Raw genomic sequence first — 18,521 nt, forward strand, 5'->3', positions numbered from 1 at the left:
TTCCGATTTCTATAACATAAGGTAGAATATTAGTGTGATCAACTTACCTGATAAGGAAAAATTCACCTTTGTAACTTAAAGGTGAAAGCAGTATTCAAGTATGAGAGAAAATTTTACCTCCACTCTACTAACACACCAAAGCCTTTTAAAAATATGAAATTACTTTAAAAAAAAGTCACTAATATATGTATAAGCCACAAAATGTTTTCTTTTGAAGCTATAAAGACAAACTGAGAAATAGTTTTTTTTTAACAGAGATGTCCCAAAAAGGAGCAAACCAGAAACACAAGGATAGAAAAAGAAAGAATTCTTTACCAGCATATTTAAGTATCTGCTTTTAAAAAAATCTTCCCTTATACATATATCACTAAGGAAATCCATCTGTCACTAAAAATTGTACTCCAAATAATTAAATCTTTTTTAAAAAGTAAGAGTTTGACAAATTTTTGTTTTTACCTTATATACACTAAGATATCCATAAAGACAGCCAACTTAATTCCCTCACTAATGAAAATTCTTTTTACTCCTCCCTCTAACTGATCTTATTAATTACTTCTTACTACGTAGAAGTAACTTTATTACAATTATCATCAAATATAGTATCACTTTCATGAAATTTTTTCACAAACCACTGTATTTCACAAATGACACTTTTAAAATTTTTCTTTTGCAAAATAACTGACTATACACACACTTAATTGATATGCTTCATAATTCATTACTAGTGTTTTCTGTAGTGGATTTTTAAGAAAACCTAAAGATGCTGAAATAGAAATACAAGTTTTTCTTCTATTTTGTTGAAAGGTATCCCTGATATATAGGAAATAGATTAAAAAATAGGTGACCGAATAAACAGCAGTATTTGAGGAAAACTTTATACTTCAAACAGTAGTTACAGAGACATGGTAACACTGCACAGTAAACTGCATGTGATATTAAACCAGTACAATTCAATATTCAACAAAATATACTAAATATCTGCATAAGAAGCAAAATGTAGAGGGGAAAAGGCTTACACACAATATCTAACATACTGTAATCTGAAAAAGGACAAGAATGCCTTTAATTTTAAAATGGCACGAGGATGGGGGCACCTGGCTGGCTCAGCTGGAAGGAGACTCTTGATCTCAAGGTCATAAGTTTGAGACCCACGTGGGTGCAGAGATTACTTAAATAAATAAAACTTTAAAAAACAAAATGGGTGTACTGGAATCAAACTGTTATACAAGAGGACTTCTGAAGTATAATAATGCAATAGAAATATCTAGGATTTCTTTAACAAGGTTTTCCAAAATTTTTCTTATCTATGTTGTATCTTCACACTTGTGAGTTTCTCAAGTACCACTGTTAAAACTATTTTAAAAACCAAATTAGTTATCACCAGTATAACTGAATTGTAGTATGCAATTTTCTTTTAACATCTAAATTAAGTGTACAATACAGAACTCTTTTTTGAAACTTAAAGGCAAAATAGTGTCTAAACAAACTCTTAAATGGATTTCCTTTGTGATATGCAGAGTACCTGCAAGTGGTTCCCAAATCTTTAACAGCTATAAAATGAAGAGGCTGATAATTACCATATTGAAATAAGATCGAATTTTGACACCTCTTGCCAGATCCCACACTATCACGTTTCCATCATGACCAGCAGAAAAGAGAACTCTTGGATCGAATGGGTGTGGCTCAAGGACAAATACCTCATCTTCATGACCCTGAAATATTTTTAAAGTGGCATAGAATTACAAATTCAAAAAATAGAAATTCAATAAAAAATCAGTATGGGACTATTTGTAGAATTTGAACTCTAAGAATTATTAAAGTGGCAAAAATTTTCAAATTTATCAACATACAATGAAGCTGAGTTCATACCACCAACCAAAGCTTCACTATCATTTGGTGAAACCTAACAATAATAATACTGATACAGCCCTACATACTAAGTAACAGCAAGGATCTAGATTTCCAAGCCAACCAGTTTAATTACATTTTAATATTATTTCTAACCTCCCACAAAGACCTGTTATCCATCTAGCAAGATTTCTTAGCTAACTTTTTATAAAAGATTTTATTTCTCAATGAAAACAGTCCATCCTATAATTAGTTTCATTATATCAAATAAAAATGAATCTTTTTTTCTCACCATCAGGACATGAATTAGTTGACCGGTGTAGGAGTTCCAAACTTTCAGAGTCATGTTATTAACTGCAGTTATAACTGTATTATCATGTCGATCCCAAGCTACCATAGTTACTTTCATTTTTGTGATTTTATCTTCTATTCCTTGAAGGTTTTGGCTGAAAAGTGATGGAGGCAGGATTTGTTTACACTGTATTATTTATTAAAATCCTAGTATGGCAAAAACCTAAATGTGTTTTCTTATAATTCATATTTATATTCATTACATGGATAACTATCACTTAACAGGAATTAAGAATAGACTGAATCAACAATGAATGAGGGCAAAAATCACTTCACTGAGTCAGCAAATCCAGGATTTCAGCACTCCTAAGCCCTTAGTAATAGATGATCTTGCGCATGTTATCAATTAATTCCATCTGGATCCAAGAGTTCTGTGCCATGCTGCTCACTCTCTACCTTTTACTGTGGCTGTCATGCCCTGCTAGCTGCTTTGCTCTCCCACCCACCTGAGACCACTACACAAAAATACAAATAGAGTTAACTTATTAAATACTAAAACCAAAGTAACAGTTATAAGGTGAAATATAATTTCTCATGGCTGGAGAAAGCCATTAGATACACCATATCATCCCTATGTGACATACTGTATCATTGCTCTTTGACAGATGAACAATATCGTATGTCCCACTTTCTGAAGAAAACTAGCAAACTTACAAGTATCCTTAGAGTACTATCATCTCCTTAAGAAACTCAACTGAAAAAAGTCATTAATGCAGATCTCATATTTTTGGTAAAAAATAATCTCGTAAATATCCTATTTTCATCTCCAATAGCACTAATTATTATAGAAAAGTAATAATTTCAACATGAATTATGACATACAACTTATAGGCTGAGAGTCACATATAGCATACTTTAAATGCTCTACCTTTACCATTGTAATATTTCAAATTTGATCTCTTACCCTGCTGGACGAGTAGCCATATCCAACAAAATGCTCTTCCATTCTCTTCGTTTAAATTGCCAAATACGTGCTGTCCCATCACGACTCCCACTTACAAACCTGTATTAAAGGAAGCCCAAGCCCCCCCAAAACCACATGGACTTAAGCAAAATGCGTTTTCCCAGAGATGTTTTTCAAAATGGTAAGAGAGAATTCATCTTTACTTAACACAGCATTCTAATACAATAGAGGTTACTCTGTCAGATAGTCTCTGTAAAACTAAGAACTTCTGCAACTTTATAGGCTTTTAAAATTTTATACACATACATTCTAAGTTGTTTGGCTAGGTGGCTAGGTCTCAAAATAACATTCAACAGTGATTCAAGGCCACTATTTACTACATTACCAATAGAATTTCCAAAGGAGAAATACTGTCTTTCTTCTCAATATTAAAGAACTTAACTTCTTTTACTCAAGGTACTTACAGCTTTCTTTCCTTTTAAAATAAGAACCTGGGAAAATTTATACATCATTTAAGCTTATCACCAATAAATAGTTCTGCTTCAAATATTACATTTTGATACATTTCAAAACTCTACTAAAAGTTTCCCTATACTTTGACATGTATAGAAAATATAAAAGGTGGATAAAAGTCCTATTTTTATAAGTGGCCAAATAAACTAACATTAATACAAATAAAAACGTTCTCAGGCTATAGTCACTTTTTTAGTATAATTGGTCAAGACCTTTATTTTAGGTACCTAGTTTATACATAGTTCTAATTAAAACCTGACTACAAGAAATGTCTTTATCTGAACATTTTAAATTGGCACTAAATTTACAAACAAAAATATTTATTTTACCTGTTGCTAGTGTTGGAAAACTGGATACTGTCAACTTTGTCCTACATATAAGCAGATAAAAAAAGAGAACCCTGAATATAAATTATTAGACTCATTTAAACTTTTCCAATCTAATTCTTTTCACCCATACTTACAGTATGGAACTCCAATTCTGATATTTTCTCTGGCTGACCTGATCCAAAAAAATAAACCCGGATAATATGATCTGTGCTTCCTGTGGCCAGAAACATTCCACCTGAGGAGTAATAGCAAACATTTATCAGTAAAACATAATTTCAAAATCTGAAAATTAAATAAAATGCAAGCAATACTACCGTGATTATACAGTGATGATTAACCTTTTATTCTAATACTATTCATATTTATCTAAGTATATAACTAAAATTGAATTTAATGAGTTTATAAGTTTACAAACACAGCTTTAACTGGGATGAATTTTTCAACGGATTTCAGTAGATTTTCAATAGATTTCTATAAGAAATCTTATAGAAGATTTCTACTACAAATGACTTCACTAAGTGATTATATGATTTTATGTAAAAATTAGCAGTCACCCTCCCTAGAGAACATGTCTTTTAACTCTGCTTAAGTCCCTCTCTTGCCACATTTCCTACCTGTTAAAATCCTATCAAATTTTTAGAGCCCTATTTCTGCAGTAGGTTGTCTTTGCAACTCTGCCATTGAATGAGCCTGCTATCCTCTGAACTCATATTAAGATTTTGTCTTGTAGCATATACTTTTTACTTTGTATTACAGTTATTTATATATGCAATTTACCCTCTCTCCTTGGAATCAGTACTCTCCCACAGTGCTGAAAACAGTGCTGTTTATAACTGCTTACAGAGTACTCTGAAATCATGGATAGTGCCTGTAATTGTGTTATTACTAAAAGGAAAACTGTCTTCATGGCAGTAGCAGTGCAAATCTAGAGGTTAGTAATTAAACATGTCTGGATATTAATATGGCAAAAACAGATTTATGTCATTAGTTTGTAATCACCTGTTCACGTACTACTACTATCCACAACTATGAATTGAAAAGGTAAGTAAAACTGGAGGTATATATAGAAGGAACTGGTACTAGAAACACTAGGTATTAAACCTATTGATGTTTCATTACATCTTCTCATCATTTCAAATATTCAAATTATAATTTGTTTAAGAAGACATCCATTTAAAACACTACTGCCTAAACTCAAAACATAATTGGGGCATCAGCACTGCTATATAGTTGTATTTTAAAAAGCAAAGAAGAATTTGCAGCAAAGTAATTAATAAAGATTTACAAATAGCAATCAAATTTCACTTGGCTACAGGAAACTTCAAAACTCCATGAAAATATAAAACATATCTAAAATACCTTCCTTTCAGTGAGATAACTTTTATCTATTCTTTAACAGAGTCAATTCTGAAATTCTTCTTCTCTCCTACCAGAGTATTACAGTCTCAAAGAAAATTCTTAGTCATGTGAATACAAAAAATAACTCTAGCGAAGTTCAAGTATTTCTAAATTAATTTATGACCATCCCCTGGTATATGTATTGAATATGATTTATATTACAACAGCAAATACTTTTCCAAAACTTTATGTGTTCCCCTAAAAGTTTTCTAAGGTAACTCAAAGTGGAAGATTAGGGAGAAAAAAAGCTTACCAGCACTAAAAGAAGAACAGATCATTTGAACTCCAGGCCGAGGGCGCTCTGTAAATTTAGCAGGTCTCGGGCTAAAAACAAAAAATAAACAATTAACAATATCCCTAAAGGGATCAGCAAGACCAAAAATGAGCTGTTTCAAAAAATAATTACAGAAAGACAGAATTAAATAAAAAGCAACAGACGGCTCCCTTACTAAAACAAGTTGGAAATCATTATATGTCATCATCAGAAGATTTTACAGCAACTCTATAGATTTTGTAGGAGCTCCTGATTACACAATGATCCACATATGAAACACTCTAAAAGCCACTGTCACACCAAACACATCACACTTCCTTCTAGTCAAATTTAACAGGTTCTCAGTTTTTCATACAGTACAATAGTAATGCACAAATACATTAGAAAGTAAGTCATTTATAAACACGAACACACTAGCAAACTAGATGCTGCATCTTGTAGCATATGTATACCATCAGGTTGAGGTAATAAACTTTTTCAATATTAGTCACTGTTAATTAAATACTTCCCTCTGTTTATCATCTGATGTAATGAAATACGCCTTTTAAGACTCCAGAAAGAATCTTACATTCATCCTAGTGAAAATCTTATGTCAATTATAATGCTCATATAAAATAGTCATCTAAAGAAAACGGTCATTTACACTCAAATATATTTACAATAATTGTATGAGTGTTACAAATGTCTTATATTTACACTAGTGATATTAAATGTTTGTTACAATCAACGATACTAAAGAAAGAAAAATTATAGATTTTACACCATACCAGCTCTAATAAATATACAATATATCTGTAATGTTTCAATACAGTGATTTTATTTAAAGCCCTACTTAACATATATTTTGACTTAGTTTTTCTCAGGTTATCTGGGGAGAAAATTTAAAAAATAATTACAGCTTCAACCAAAGTGCACTGCATAACTTCTACAAACCATAGCAACTGAATATAGAGTGGTTTCAGTTCTGTGATCATACAAGGAAAAAAACTACAAAATATTTATGATCTATATATTTGGAGCAAGAACAATCTTTCTTACGGATACAGAACACAAGTATTTGTTAAAAATTCTTAATTACTTTATAAATAGATTTTTTAAAAAGATTTATTTATTTGAGCGAGAGAGAGAGAGTCCCAGCTATGGAGACCAATGCGGAACTCGATCTCAGGACCCTGAGATCATGACCTGAGCTGAAAGCAAGAGCTGGTCACTTAACTAAGCCACCCACGTGCCCCATACATAAATTTTTTAACATGACATAACAACTTTTCTTAGTCATAGGATCTGACATAACTGAGCATGAATAGACAGTTTGGAGAAAGAGAAAGCTATTAAAACATTCTCACAACCTAAACAATTATTCACAGTAAAATTAAAGTAACTCTAATTCAAGTAAATTAATCTGAAATTATAAAGGCAACTAAAGGCACTACTTTAATATCTTATGGATTCTATTTCTAAATTTTTATTTTTGGCACAATCATTCATCTAAGTGTTAAGCAACCATTTCATTGAAACTCAGAATATTCAAATAATCATAGAGACTGCCATTTTAAATGGACTTTAATATTTTTAAAGGGACAGGTACAAATAATTTATTTTTAAAATCATATTTGAGGAAATATTTTAAGATGAGGCCTTGGATTCAGGCTCCCTGAGTTCAATTTCCAGCTCTGTCACTTACCAGGTGTATGACCTCAGGCAAGTTAACATTTTTGTACCTCAGTCAGTAAAATGGGAATAAAAACAAAACAAAATCTTAAGAGTTACTGAGATAACTAAATGAATTTAATCCACACAGAGTGCTTAGTACTGTGCCCAGCACACTCAATTAGTATGATTAGTTATGATTAGTATTTTAATTTACTTCAACCAGTCCTAGACAGTCCATCAATGAATAATCACTTTTAATTTGGTACAGCATTGAGAGGGGGTTCCAACAGTGTACTTTCAGTATCCACCTCAGTTTTCTCTCCCATCTGTCCTAAAGACAGTATTTATATACCTTCTTCATATGGTTGTCATAAAGCGTAACGAGATGACAAATGTAGAGTGCTTAGTACAAGCTTGGCAGACTAGGTGCTTAATAAAATTTTGTAATTATTATTATCATCTGTGTATTTTAGGACTCCCATTCTCCCCCACATCTAATCTAAATATGCCTGTACAGCTTTCTCCAATCAGAGATCTCTTCAGCCAGCTTCTGAGTCACCCAGCCACTCCTATTTCTCATCTACAAAGTGGCATCTTTATTAGTGGGAGTTATTACCATATACATAAACACTGCATAAAAGCAAATTTATCAAGAGATTTGGGTTTCCAAAATAGGTTTCATTTACTAACAGAACTGATTTTCTCAAATAATGCAGATTGGGTTGCTGAAGGCACCTCCCCAACAAATTACATAGAAGCATTACAGCTCAATACAATTTCTGCCTTTGGTGAGTAATTAAAACCCATATGACAGTCACAATCTACATCCAGCCAAAATTTTTGGCAGCTATCAGCCATGAGTAAAAATGGAAAAGAAAATAGGTGTCCCACAGCCTATAAGTAGGAAAAAATTACTCCTTTATCCGTGACTTTAGATTAAAAGCTTTTAAGGACAATTATAATAACAAATAGAAAGAATACTAGCGCTAAATAACCAGAAAAAACTGGTATGTCCAAACATAGGAAGATCATGAAGCAAAGTATGGAATAACAATTCAGTGGAACATAATGCAGCCATTAAAATTTTTATAAATAACTATGATAAATTGTTAAGGAAAAAACTAGCAGAAAATTATATATACTTCTCTACTTACTTTTACATTAAAAAACATATTTATGTTAAAAATGTGGTTAGGGGAGTTGGTTAATGAGTGTACCTATGTAACGGTTCTGGAAAAAAAATCATTTATATGGAATAATTCACTTCTCAAGAATCCAGATAAATATTATTGTACTTAGCAATGTAATGCTCAAGAAGCACAAAGTCAGAGTTTAATTTTGTGAAAACATTTTTGTTCCTATGCTAATTTGAAGACTGTTAGTCATGTTTTTCTTCTCTACGAAAACAAAACATGAAAAGACAATGGTATCCTAATCTGGTCCATTAGGAGGTAAAAAATACTCAAAGGAAAATGACAATAACTGTTGCTATTGTCCATACACACCAGTAAAATATTTAAACTTTTATCTAAATGTCTACAGAAAATCTTCAGTATTTTAAATATTAAGAATGAAAGTAAAATGAAATCAACCTGCTTTCTCCAAAGAACCACATCTTTGATCAGAACCCTTTTTTCAAATGAAGTAGTTTGTTTTGTTACTCTAGCTGCCAAGGCCTCCTAATGCCCTTGCCATAAGAGGCACTCTCCAGAAATGTTAATATTCATGAAGCTTAAATAAATGCTACTGTTTTGAAGTAATAAAGACATTCACAAATTACTCAACTTGGGTTGATAATTTATAAACAGAAGTCAGATAGAATTACTGAGATATACCTTCTAATCTGAATGATATTCTACCATGAGAACACAGAGATGAACCTTTTGACACTGCATAACTGGATGTACCACTTCTCCATTCACTGACTGTCTCTGAGGCAAAACATAGCACTTCCTCTCCCTACTACACCCATTTGGGAGGTGGCATGGCATAGACAGCATGGGACCAACAGGCAGGGAAGTATTGTTCTAATGCTGGCCTTGCCAATTTTTTCAAAAACTGTTTTAACTATGAGAAAGTTTTTTAACCTTTTCTTGTCTCATTGTCCTTAATCAAAAAATAATAATGTTTACCCAACCTGTTTTAATAAACTGAGATTATTAAAACAAGAGAAAGCACAAATGCAAGATGTTATTGTGGGATGGGGGAAAGACACATCTAACTATCTTGATGTAAGTTAGTGAAAATGTAATCAATTGGTTTTCCTAAGTTTCCTGAGATCTATAATAAAATCTAAAATTTATAGACGTAATGACAGAAATAATTGCAATTCTTCTAAAAAACAGCCTTAGGAACTCTTAAGATTATGTTCTCAGTACCAGAAGGAGCTACTGAGATGAAACTATGCCACATACAGAAAGGAGTGGTAATAAAACAAGTATGTTCTGAAGGAAACAGTTAAGGCTAGCAAAAAGAAGGCCCCCCTCAAAAAGAAAAAACAACAGCAAACAAACATGTTACATGTTAACATAAGAAACTTTCTTTGAAACATGAAAAAAACAAAGCGGGCATGGGGGGGGACGGGACATGACATGAAAATCAAACAGGTCAGTGAATGCATTTTTGTTACTTACTCTAGGAGAATAAACAAATTTCCTATTATTGACTATTTTTACTACTGGAATTTTAACCATTAAATTAAACAATTTATTCTATGAAATAAAAGAGCAACTGACTTTATTTTAAGGGTTCCAGCATCCCACAGCCAAAAACAAATAGTGCCATCTGCCCCAGTAGAAGACAGATATCTCTTTGAGCCACTGCACAATGGAGAGAACTGAAAAACAAATGAAGAAAAAAAAATCTTTATAAGAGTGACATAATTCAAAAAATAAACCCACTTTTTACCAAATAAATAGCAACTATAAAAAACAGAGTTAGAAAACATCCAGAATTGATGAAGGTCTTAACTACGATGTTTTTTAAAGTCCATGCATTTAAAAAGAAAGAAAAAAATATTCCTTTCTTCATTTTACTTGGCTTTATTACAAGGGATTACAAAAGTCACTTAAAATTTAAATTATAATCAAAAGGAATTTACAGGGATTAAAACAATTACCTGTAGTGATGTTATAGATGCACTGTGACCCTGAAGAACAGCCAACGGTGCACACGTTCGAAGACACCAGACTCGGATCATTTTATCACAACTTCCAGCTGCTATCATGGTATTCTCATAGTTTACAGCCATGTCTGATATTTCAGCAGCATGTCCTCTTAAAGTAGCTAATAATCTCCCATCATCTGTTGCCCAGATTTTCACAAGACAGTCATCAGAACCCTTAAAATAAAAATGTGTATTAATGGAGTTAACTCTATAAATTTTTATTCAAATTCTGAACAGACATAAGAAACTGTATCTGCAATGTCCACTTCCCAACAATTACATTTTTAAATACTAAAATGTGAAATACTTGTTTCAGGAATTTTCCTCTATACAAGGCTATTAAATTATTCACTTATAAAAGAATGCATGTGTGTCCACCAATCTAACAGAAGTAGGATGTTAATAATATTTACCTATGACCCCCTATCCAGCAGCCATGGTGACCTCTTATCCAGGATCTTGTGAAAGAATTTGAACTTCTGAAGTAATAGACCAAAATTATAGTAGAACAAAAGTAATATACAACAGTGACTAATCCTATGTTACTATGTTATACAGAAATGAAAGTAAGCTAATTTGGGGCTTTTTCTCCTAGGAAGCTAAAAATAATATATATATGAATTTCCCATCAGTGATCTTCAGCTAAATGTATTACATATAAAATCACTAAAGCCAGTTTACAAAAAAAAAAAAAAATTATATGTATGAAGTCAATAAAAATACCTAAATTATACATTTACACTGCTATAGTAGCATCAGCTCAGAAAGAAACTGTAAAAGATAAAAAGGTTTTCTATGAATACCTATATTTACAAATAAATATTTCAATTTCACATAATCAAAAAGAGATCAGAACTTCTAGGCTCTATTATTTTTTCCTTTTCTAATTTTCCTTATTCATTTTGTAGCTCTAAATTAATACTCTTTTAACAAACTCTCAATATTTTCTCCTATTGTTCATTATTTGAAAGGTTTTAAATACATAAAGAAGTAGGGAACAGTGTCACTAGCCTCAGACATCCATTTCCCAGATTCAAACTTATCAACAGGTTTCAAGGGTGGCATGTTACAACCTTCCACTCTAAATCTTAAAAACAAAACAAAAACTCTTAAATCTGACATCAGAAAGAAGATTCACAAAAACATGATACAGATGTGTTATTGCCTTCATACTAATGATACAACATATAAATGTTCACACCATATTAACAGAACATATGTATCCTAAATCAGATTCTGCCAGCACTACCTAGAAGACTTTCAATTAACTCATGTGCTTCTGACTGAGGTTTGAAGCAAATGAAGTGGATTATCAACCACTAAAGACTAGTGATAAAACTTTGGTAAATTATCTACATTAAAATATGGTATTCTTACCACATTTATGTAATCTCAGGCTTTTTGTCCATAAAACAAAGTTGTTAAATTGGATGATCCCTAAGGTTCCTTCTATCTTTAAAATTCAGTTACTCATGCACTCATTTATTCATCTGCCTTGAGATTAAATATGTGTTGAACAATAGAGATACAAAGATGAGATGCTAAGACACAGTATTCCTGTCCTCAGGAAGCAAGGCAGAAGAGTATAAATACAATAACATGTCCAAAGTGCCATACTATTAATCAGAAGAGATCCAAACCAGGAAGCAGTGTGTTTGTCCTGAAAGGTGGAGAAACAGGATCTGGATCTGGAGAAGAATCCAGAAGCAGTGATGCCTAGACACTGTCTTCTGCATGAAGAGGCAATGTAGTATAGTAGCCTTGAGAAAAGATTGCAGGATCAAATGTCTCAGTTCATAACCTGTCAGGACCACTTTCTACATGTTTAATGTTGGGCAAGTTACCTGTTCCCTAGGCCTCCAATGTCTTTTCTATACCTATCTCATAAGGTTGCTGCAAAAACAAAATGAGTTAAGTGAGGATGCAGTGTCTGGCAATAATAGCTATGGACGACTACCACTGCTTTTGTTGGTGGTTCTTACTTTTACTTTAGCAATATTCTTACTTACTATTTTAAAAAGAGCAAAAACATCCCATATGGCAATTAGAGAGAAATGTTTGATCAAAGGCATGAAAATGTGAATTGTGAGCACTGCAAGTAGTCTATATGTTAACACAGTGTGAAGCAAAGGCATGAGGATGAAGTTAGGAAAAGACTGTGAAGGACCTTTTCTGGTATACCAATAAATGATGTTTTATAATGGGGATCACTTAAGATTACAATCAGTATCAGGATCAGATTTATGTTTTCCAAAGATACTGTTGGCATAAGTGTGAATTAGGATAGAAAGTCGAAGGCCATCTGAAAGTTGTTGAAGTAGTACAGGTAGGAGAGAATGAGTGATATAACTGAAATTATTACAGAAGAAGAGAAAGAGCAAAAGATACGGACACAATAGCTGTTTGGGAAATTAAAGTGATGAGGATTATATCGTGGCTATCTGTAAAAAGTGAAAAAGGAACTGTAGCAGGCCATGACTTCCAGAAAGCTGGTCAGACTACCACTTGGCACACAGGAACTGTATTAGACATTTGATGAATAAAAAAAGACCTTAAAGCATTTATTAAATTCATTTATTCAACTCCTTCTTTAATTCCACAAATTAAATCAATTTATTTACTTTATCTTCTAAAAATTAAGGCAATATTTGGCTCTGATCTAAATTCACAACAAAAACAGGGGTGCTTGGATGGCTCAGTCAGTAGAGGATGTGACTCTTGATTCTGGGGTTGTGCGTTTGGGCCCCAAGGTGGGGATAGAGATTACTTAAAAAATATATATATATATAAATGAATAAATAAGTAAATCATAAATTCACAACAAAAATAAGATTTTTAATATGCTAATACTGGTAGAATATATGAAAAAGTAAAATGACATCTCATCATACTCCACAATACTGATAAAATTCATTCTGTTCTTAATGTATTTGAACAAGAATTTGCTTTATATTCTATTATAGAAGGTATTTCACATATTTTTCACGTTAACAAAAAAAAAAACAAAAAACAAACACCTTTTTGACCAAAACGCCAGCTTTTAATGAAGAGTAGTAACAACTGGTGATCTAACATCAGCATTCAGTGACTTTTCACCAAGTAAAATCTAACAAGAAGTCCCATTATATTTGTATTGACTTTATTACTTAGTAATCTCATCAATTTAATATAGTTTAGTATATTTTTTTCTCTATATAGCCAAGTGCTAAAATAAAACAACACTATGCACATTTTCCCCAACTGTGCATTATTCCAATTGACCTTTCTTCCATTCAAGTGCAGGAGAGAAATCTTTGACCTTTTAGTGAAATTTCTCTTCACTGTTCTCTTCTATGACCTATACAGTAATACGCTGTCCCCACCCTTACTCCTACTCCCCTGAACTCCTGGCAGAATTTTAAACAGAACTCAAAAGCATTCTTTGACAATTTCTATTTCATGCATCAGTTACTTACGATCACAAATTTATTTTTATGGGAATGTGAAACTAAAGATGATCTGACAGATTCAACTAAGTTCTTTTAAAATGACTATCAGAAATATAAATACAGTATAACTGACTGAAGAGGACTGCACAAGAAAAATTAAATTTACTGGGAAAACATTTTTAGAGCACTATACACGTATTTAAATTGAATGTGGAAGGATTATTAAAAACTGATGAAATAATTCTTAAAAAAAAAAAAAAGACAAAATGTAGAGCAGTATCTGAACAGATGCACTTCCTTTCCCAAGTCTACCTCGAATGTAAGTAAGGCCAATAATAAATCAAAGAGCAGGACATTATAGTCTTTCAATCAAGATTTTTAAAAAGTGTTATGGACACTACAATAAGACCAGTGTTATGTAAATGGTGAAAGGGACAAGATAAACAACATAGACATGGGGTTTGGCCTTGGCTAGGAGGAATACATAGGCTTCTAAGATGTATGAAGGAGAAAGAGGTATGGTAGAAATAACAATTTTAAAGTAAACAGGAAAGAAATTTTATGAATAAAACAAATATCTGAGGATTATTTCCTAAAATGGGAAAAGGGGAAAACAAAAGAAAGGAGCCATAAAAAGTGAATAAAGTTTGGAAATAAAGTGGGATAACAGTAATAAGAAAAAAGGAAAAAATCTGTGAGCAAAAGTGAAAGTTCTGCTAAAATCAGAGAGGATGATTTCAGAAAAACCTCAACTGACAAGTTTTTTCAGCAAAGCTCCAATGCCTAGGGGGAGAACAGAGTAGTCATTTCTCTTCAATAACATCTAAATATTGCTCTTAGGGACTGGGGACTAGCAAAGTGACAAAAGCTAGGAGTACAAAGTATAAGTGGAAATAACAAGAAATTAAGCTGGAAAGGTTTTATCTGAGGAAGACTGACAGAGGGTTTTAGACACCTGTTAAAGAGTTTGGATTTAACCCAGTAACGTAGCTAAAGAAAAATTTTATGCAGGTAAGACTTGGTTACTATAGTATTTTAGCCACCATTAAGCTAGGTGCAAAATTGAAAATGCTAAATCAAATTTAAATATTACACTAGTGTTTAACACCATCCAAACATAAGAGAGCAGTGTATCACTAGTTTAATTCTTCAATAATGTAAACTTGTCATAATTATTGTGGAAAGTGTGCTCATTAATATGTTATTATTTGTCTAAGTCCAACTTGCATAAAAAAAATCTGGAAAAAAAAATCACAACGAAAAGAACGTGTAGCTTTAGCTTACTTAAATACCCAAATAAAATGTCACACCAAATTTTCAGTGATTGGTTTTTTTTTTAGATTTTTTTTTTTTTAATGTGAAGACGTCATTTTCTATGCAAGGATAAAGCCAAAGAAGCAAAAACAATTACCTTATCTTTATTCTGGAAAAAAAAAAAAAAAAAAAAAACCAGCAGTGTAGGTATTATTTATGAACACGCCTGATAAGAAAGAGTGGGACTTCAACAAAACTTAGACTTGCCAAAACATAAGAATTTAGCTTGAGATACCCTATAAATTTGTTTATTCCACTGCCACACCTTAAGAAGCCACACATAAAATAAAACTATGTGCCTTTCTAATAATCAATGTGCTCTGTCCCTTAGGACAAAGGAAGAAAATAGAATCAGACATTACATTTAAGAATCACTGTTTTTTCCATCCTGTTAAGAGCATCTTGGCTCTCTCCACTGTTTGGCGATTGTGGCCATTGCTACTATGAACACTGGGGTACAGAAAGCCCTGCTTTTCACTGCATCTGTATCTTTGGGGTAAATACCCAGTAGTACAAATTGCAGGGTCATAGATAGGGTAGCTCTATTTTTAATTTTTTGAGGTATCTCCACACTGTTTTCCAAAGTGGCTACACCATCCTGCATTCCCACCAACACTGTAAGAGGGTTCCCCTTTCTCCACATCCTCTCCAAAAAGACGAATAGATAAAGAAGATATGGTCCATATACACAATGGAATATTATGCAGCCATCAGAAAGGATGAATATCCAACTTCTGTATCTACATGTAGAGGACTAGAGATTATCCTGAGAGAAAAATGTCAAGCAGAGAAAGTCAATTATCATATGGTTTCACTTATTTGTGGAGCATAAAGAATAACATGGAGGACATTAGGAAAAGGAAAGGAAAAGTGAATGGGGTAAACTGGAGGGGGAGATGAAGCGTGAGAGACTGTGGACTCTGAAAAACTGAGGGTTTGGGAGGGGAAATGGGTGGGGCGATGGGTGAGCCTGGTGGTGATATTAGGAGGGCATGCATGTTATTATTGCATGGAGCACTGGGTGTGGTGTATAAATAATGAATCTTGGAACACTGAAAAAATAAAATTAAAAATATCAGTTTTTTTTTCTCTTTCTTAAAATTTTAAATATTAAGTGGACTATGGAGATAGTGGCAGCAAAGACCTTTCCTTCCAGCATGCAACAGGATCTCTTTCACTGTGGGTTAATTCTTCTTATTATTATTTTTTTTTAATCTAGAACAATAAACCCTATTTTGTGAATCCCTCTTGGAAACTTCGAAGTTTGGCCAAAAAAAAAAGTGTAGGAGGTAACTATAGATAGATAAAAACAAATAAGGACATTCTCCATGAACAAAGCCTAGGCAATGTCTGGTACATATTTGACTTTTGTATTCTGGAAGGCAGCTATGCTCACCACTACACCACCAATGCGACTTTTGTATTCTGGTAAAGAAAAATTCCACAGGTCTCTGACATGGTTTTCTACTTTCTCATGGACTTAAGCATTAAAATTCTCCTTAGAATCTAGAAAAAAATGCCCTACCTAATGTTATGAAGACTTTATGAAATAATTTCAGTAACAGGGCTCTATGCAGAAACTAAAGCAAAACCTAAAATCTACCCTCCCCAAATTTAAGTTTCTGGAAGGCAAGTCTTAAAGGCTTAACTGAATTACTTATTTTTGTAACTATGTATTTGCTTATTTAAAATAAAAGCTAGATAACTAGAAGTGACAACTGTACGAACTATTCAATGATGAAGAAAATACTTTACAGGGTGGAACAGTAAATGCTAAAGAATGGCTGACTTATTCAAGTAGAAAACCACATACATTTGGGAACAGTACAGCAGGTTACTCCTATACAGATGACCTCAAAAGCAGAAAGATCAATAAACCTTTCCCTGCTAAAAGAGAAGCATCAATTGTGCAGACCAACCAAAGACTACTACTTTGAAATAAAAAAATTATGTGATATTTAAACTTATGATATCTTGGAGAATCTGGCATTACTAGACAAAAATCAACCAGAATTCTAATTTTTCTTGCTACCACTACTCAGATTTGAGTCAGATTTCACTCTTGATGTCTTTAAAACAAACTGAATTAAATGTTAAAAACATCATGTGTCATTTTCTTATTCAGGCTAAAAAGCAGCTTGCTCTTCAAGCAGCTAAAATGTGCTTATAATTTAAATTTAGTTCAGTGTTTGTTTTTTTTTTCCAAAAATATGCCATTGATTTTCTTTCTTACCTATCAGACCTCTGTTTCATTTTCCTTACAAATTATCCTAAACTTCAGTGTTAATCATTTCAACACATGCCTGATTTTCTCACTCTTATCCACCTGTATCAAAATAATTATCATTTGCTCCAATCCTGCTCCCAGGATATCAAGTACTATTATAGAAAAAGAGAATATGCATACTTAGTCTGTAACACTGCAAATCTATGAACCCTCTCTTTATTTGGGAGGCTAAAGCTAACCAGTTCCTTATTCATCACTCCTTCCCTGCTACCAGGGTTTATCGAGTACCTCTAGGACCCAGTTCTGTTCCCTAACCAAGACTCTTAGCTAAAATATTTCACAATGAAAAGTAGAATCTGTTCATTGTGAATCTAATTATCTTTCTAAATAGATCAAAATAAACTGTTCTTTATACATCCCATCTTCATCTACTTATTCTATCTATCCTCCTTAAAAACCTTTGTGTATCAAAAGTCTGCTGTTCTAGCTCCTTCCCCTTGACCCACAGTTTTTCATAAATTTATCTTCTTATAAATTACTACACTCTTGCTCTCCTTTTCATTATAATCAAACTTACAGAATATTCACTTCTCATGCACTTTTTAAAAGATTTTTTATTTAATTTACAGAGACAGAGCGCACATGCACAAGCAGGGAGAACGGCAGGCAAAGGGACAAGCAGGCTCCCAGGGAGCCTGATGCAGGGCTCAACCCCAGGATCCCAGGATCCCAACTGGAGCTGAAGGCAGATGCTTAACCAACTGAGCCACCCAGGTGCCCCCCACAGCACTTTTTGAAACAATAATTTTTAATTTCAAACTTACAGAGTTTCAAGAAGAGTACCAATGTCTTCCATATCTCCATGACCCAGATTAATCAACTATTAACAATTCACTGCATTTATTCCATCACCACCTTTCTTCCCTTCCTTTCTCTTCATATAACACACACACACCCATTACATTTAATTTTTTTATGTATTATTTAAGAGCAGGCTGCAGACATGAGGCCCCATCACTTCTAAGTATCCCAGTGTGTATTTCTCCCCCCCCAAAAAAGGTATCATCTACATAAGTTGGGAAATCCAGATTAATATAACTGCTACCCAACCCACAG

At 32.9% G+C, this 18,521-nt stretch overlaps 1 protein-coding gene across 5 annotated transcripts in view; it reads right to left on the minus strand.

Annotated features, from left to right (window-relative positions):
• Positions 1 to 18,521, minus strand: part of PHIP (pleckstrin homology domain interacting protein) — a 130,915-nt gene that overhangs the window by 71,596 nt on the left and 40,798 nt on the right. For all 5 annotated transcript variants that reach the window (XM_032873201.1, XM_032873200.1, XM_032873199.1 and 2 more), the window contains 8 exons: positions 10,389 to 10,610; positions 10,006 to 10,106; positions 5,597 to 5,667; positions 4,080 to 4,180; positions 3,946 to 3,986; positions 3,104 to 3,202; positions 2,141 to 2,294; positions 1,578 to 1,712 (listed from right to left, as the gene is read on the minus strand). In XM_032873201.1, coding sequence (XP_032729092.1) covers positions 1,578 to 1,712; positions 2,141 to 2,294; positions 3,104 to 3,202; positions 3,946 to 3,986; positions 4,080 to 4,180; positions 5,597 to 5,667; positions 10,006 to 10,106; positions 10,389 to 10,610 — 924 coding nt within the window. The remainder of the gene's footprint in view (positions 1 to 1,577; positions 1,713 to 2,140; positions 2,295 to 3,103; positions 3,203 to 3,945; positions 3,987 to 4,079; positions 4,181 to 5,596; positions 5,668 to 10,005; positions 10,107 to 10,388; positions 10,611 to 18,521) is intronic.

Source organism: Lontra canadensis, unplaced genomic scaffold (assembly GCF_010015895.1).
Source record: "Lontra canadensis isolate GAN:19392208 unplaced genomic scaffold, GSC_riverotter_1.0 scaffold47, whole genome shotgun sequence".
NCBI lineage: Eukaryota > Metazoa > Chordata > Mammalia > Carnivora > Mustelidae > Lontra > Lontra canadensis.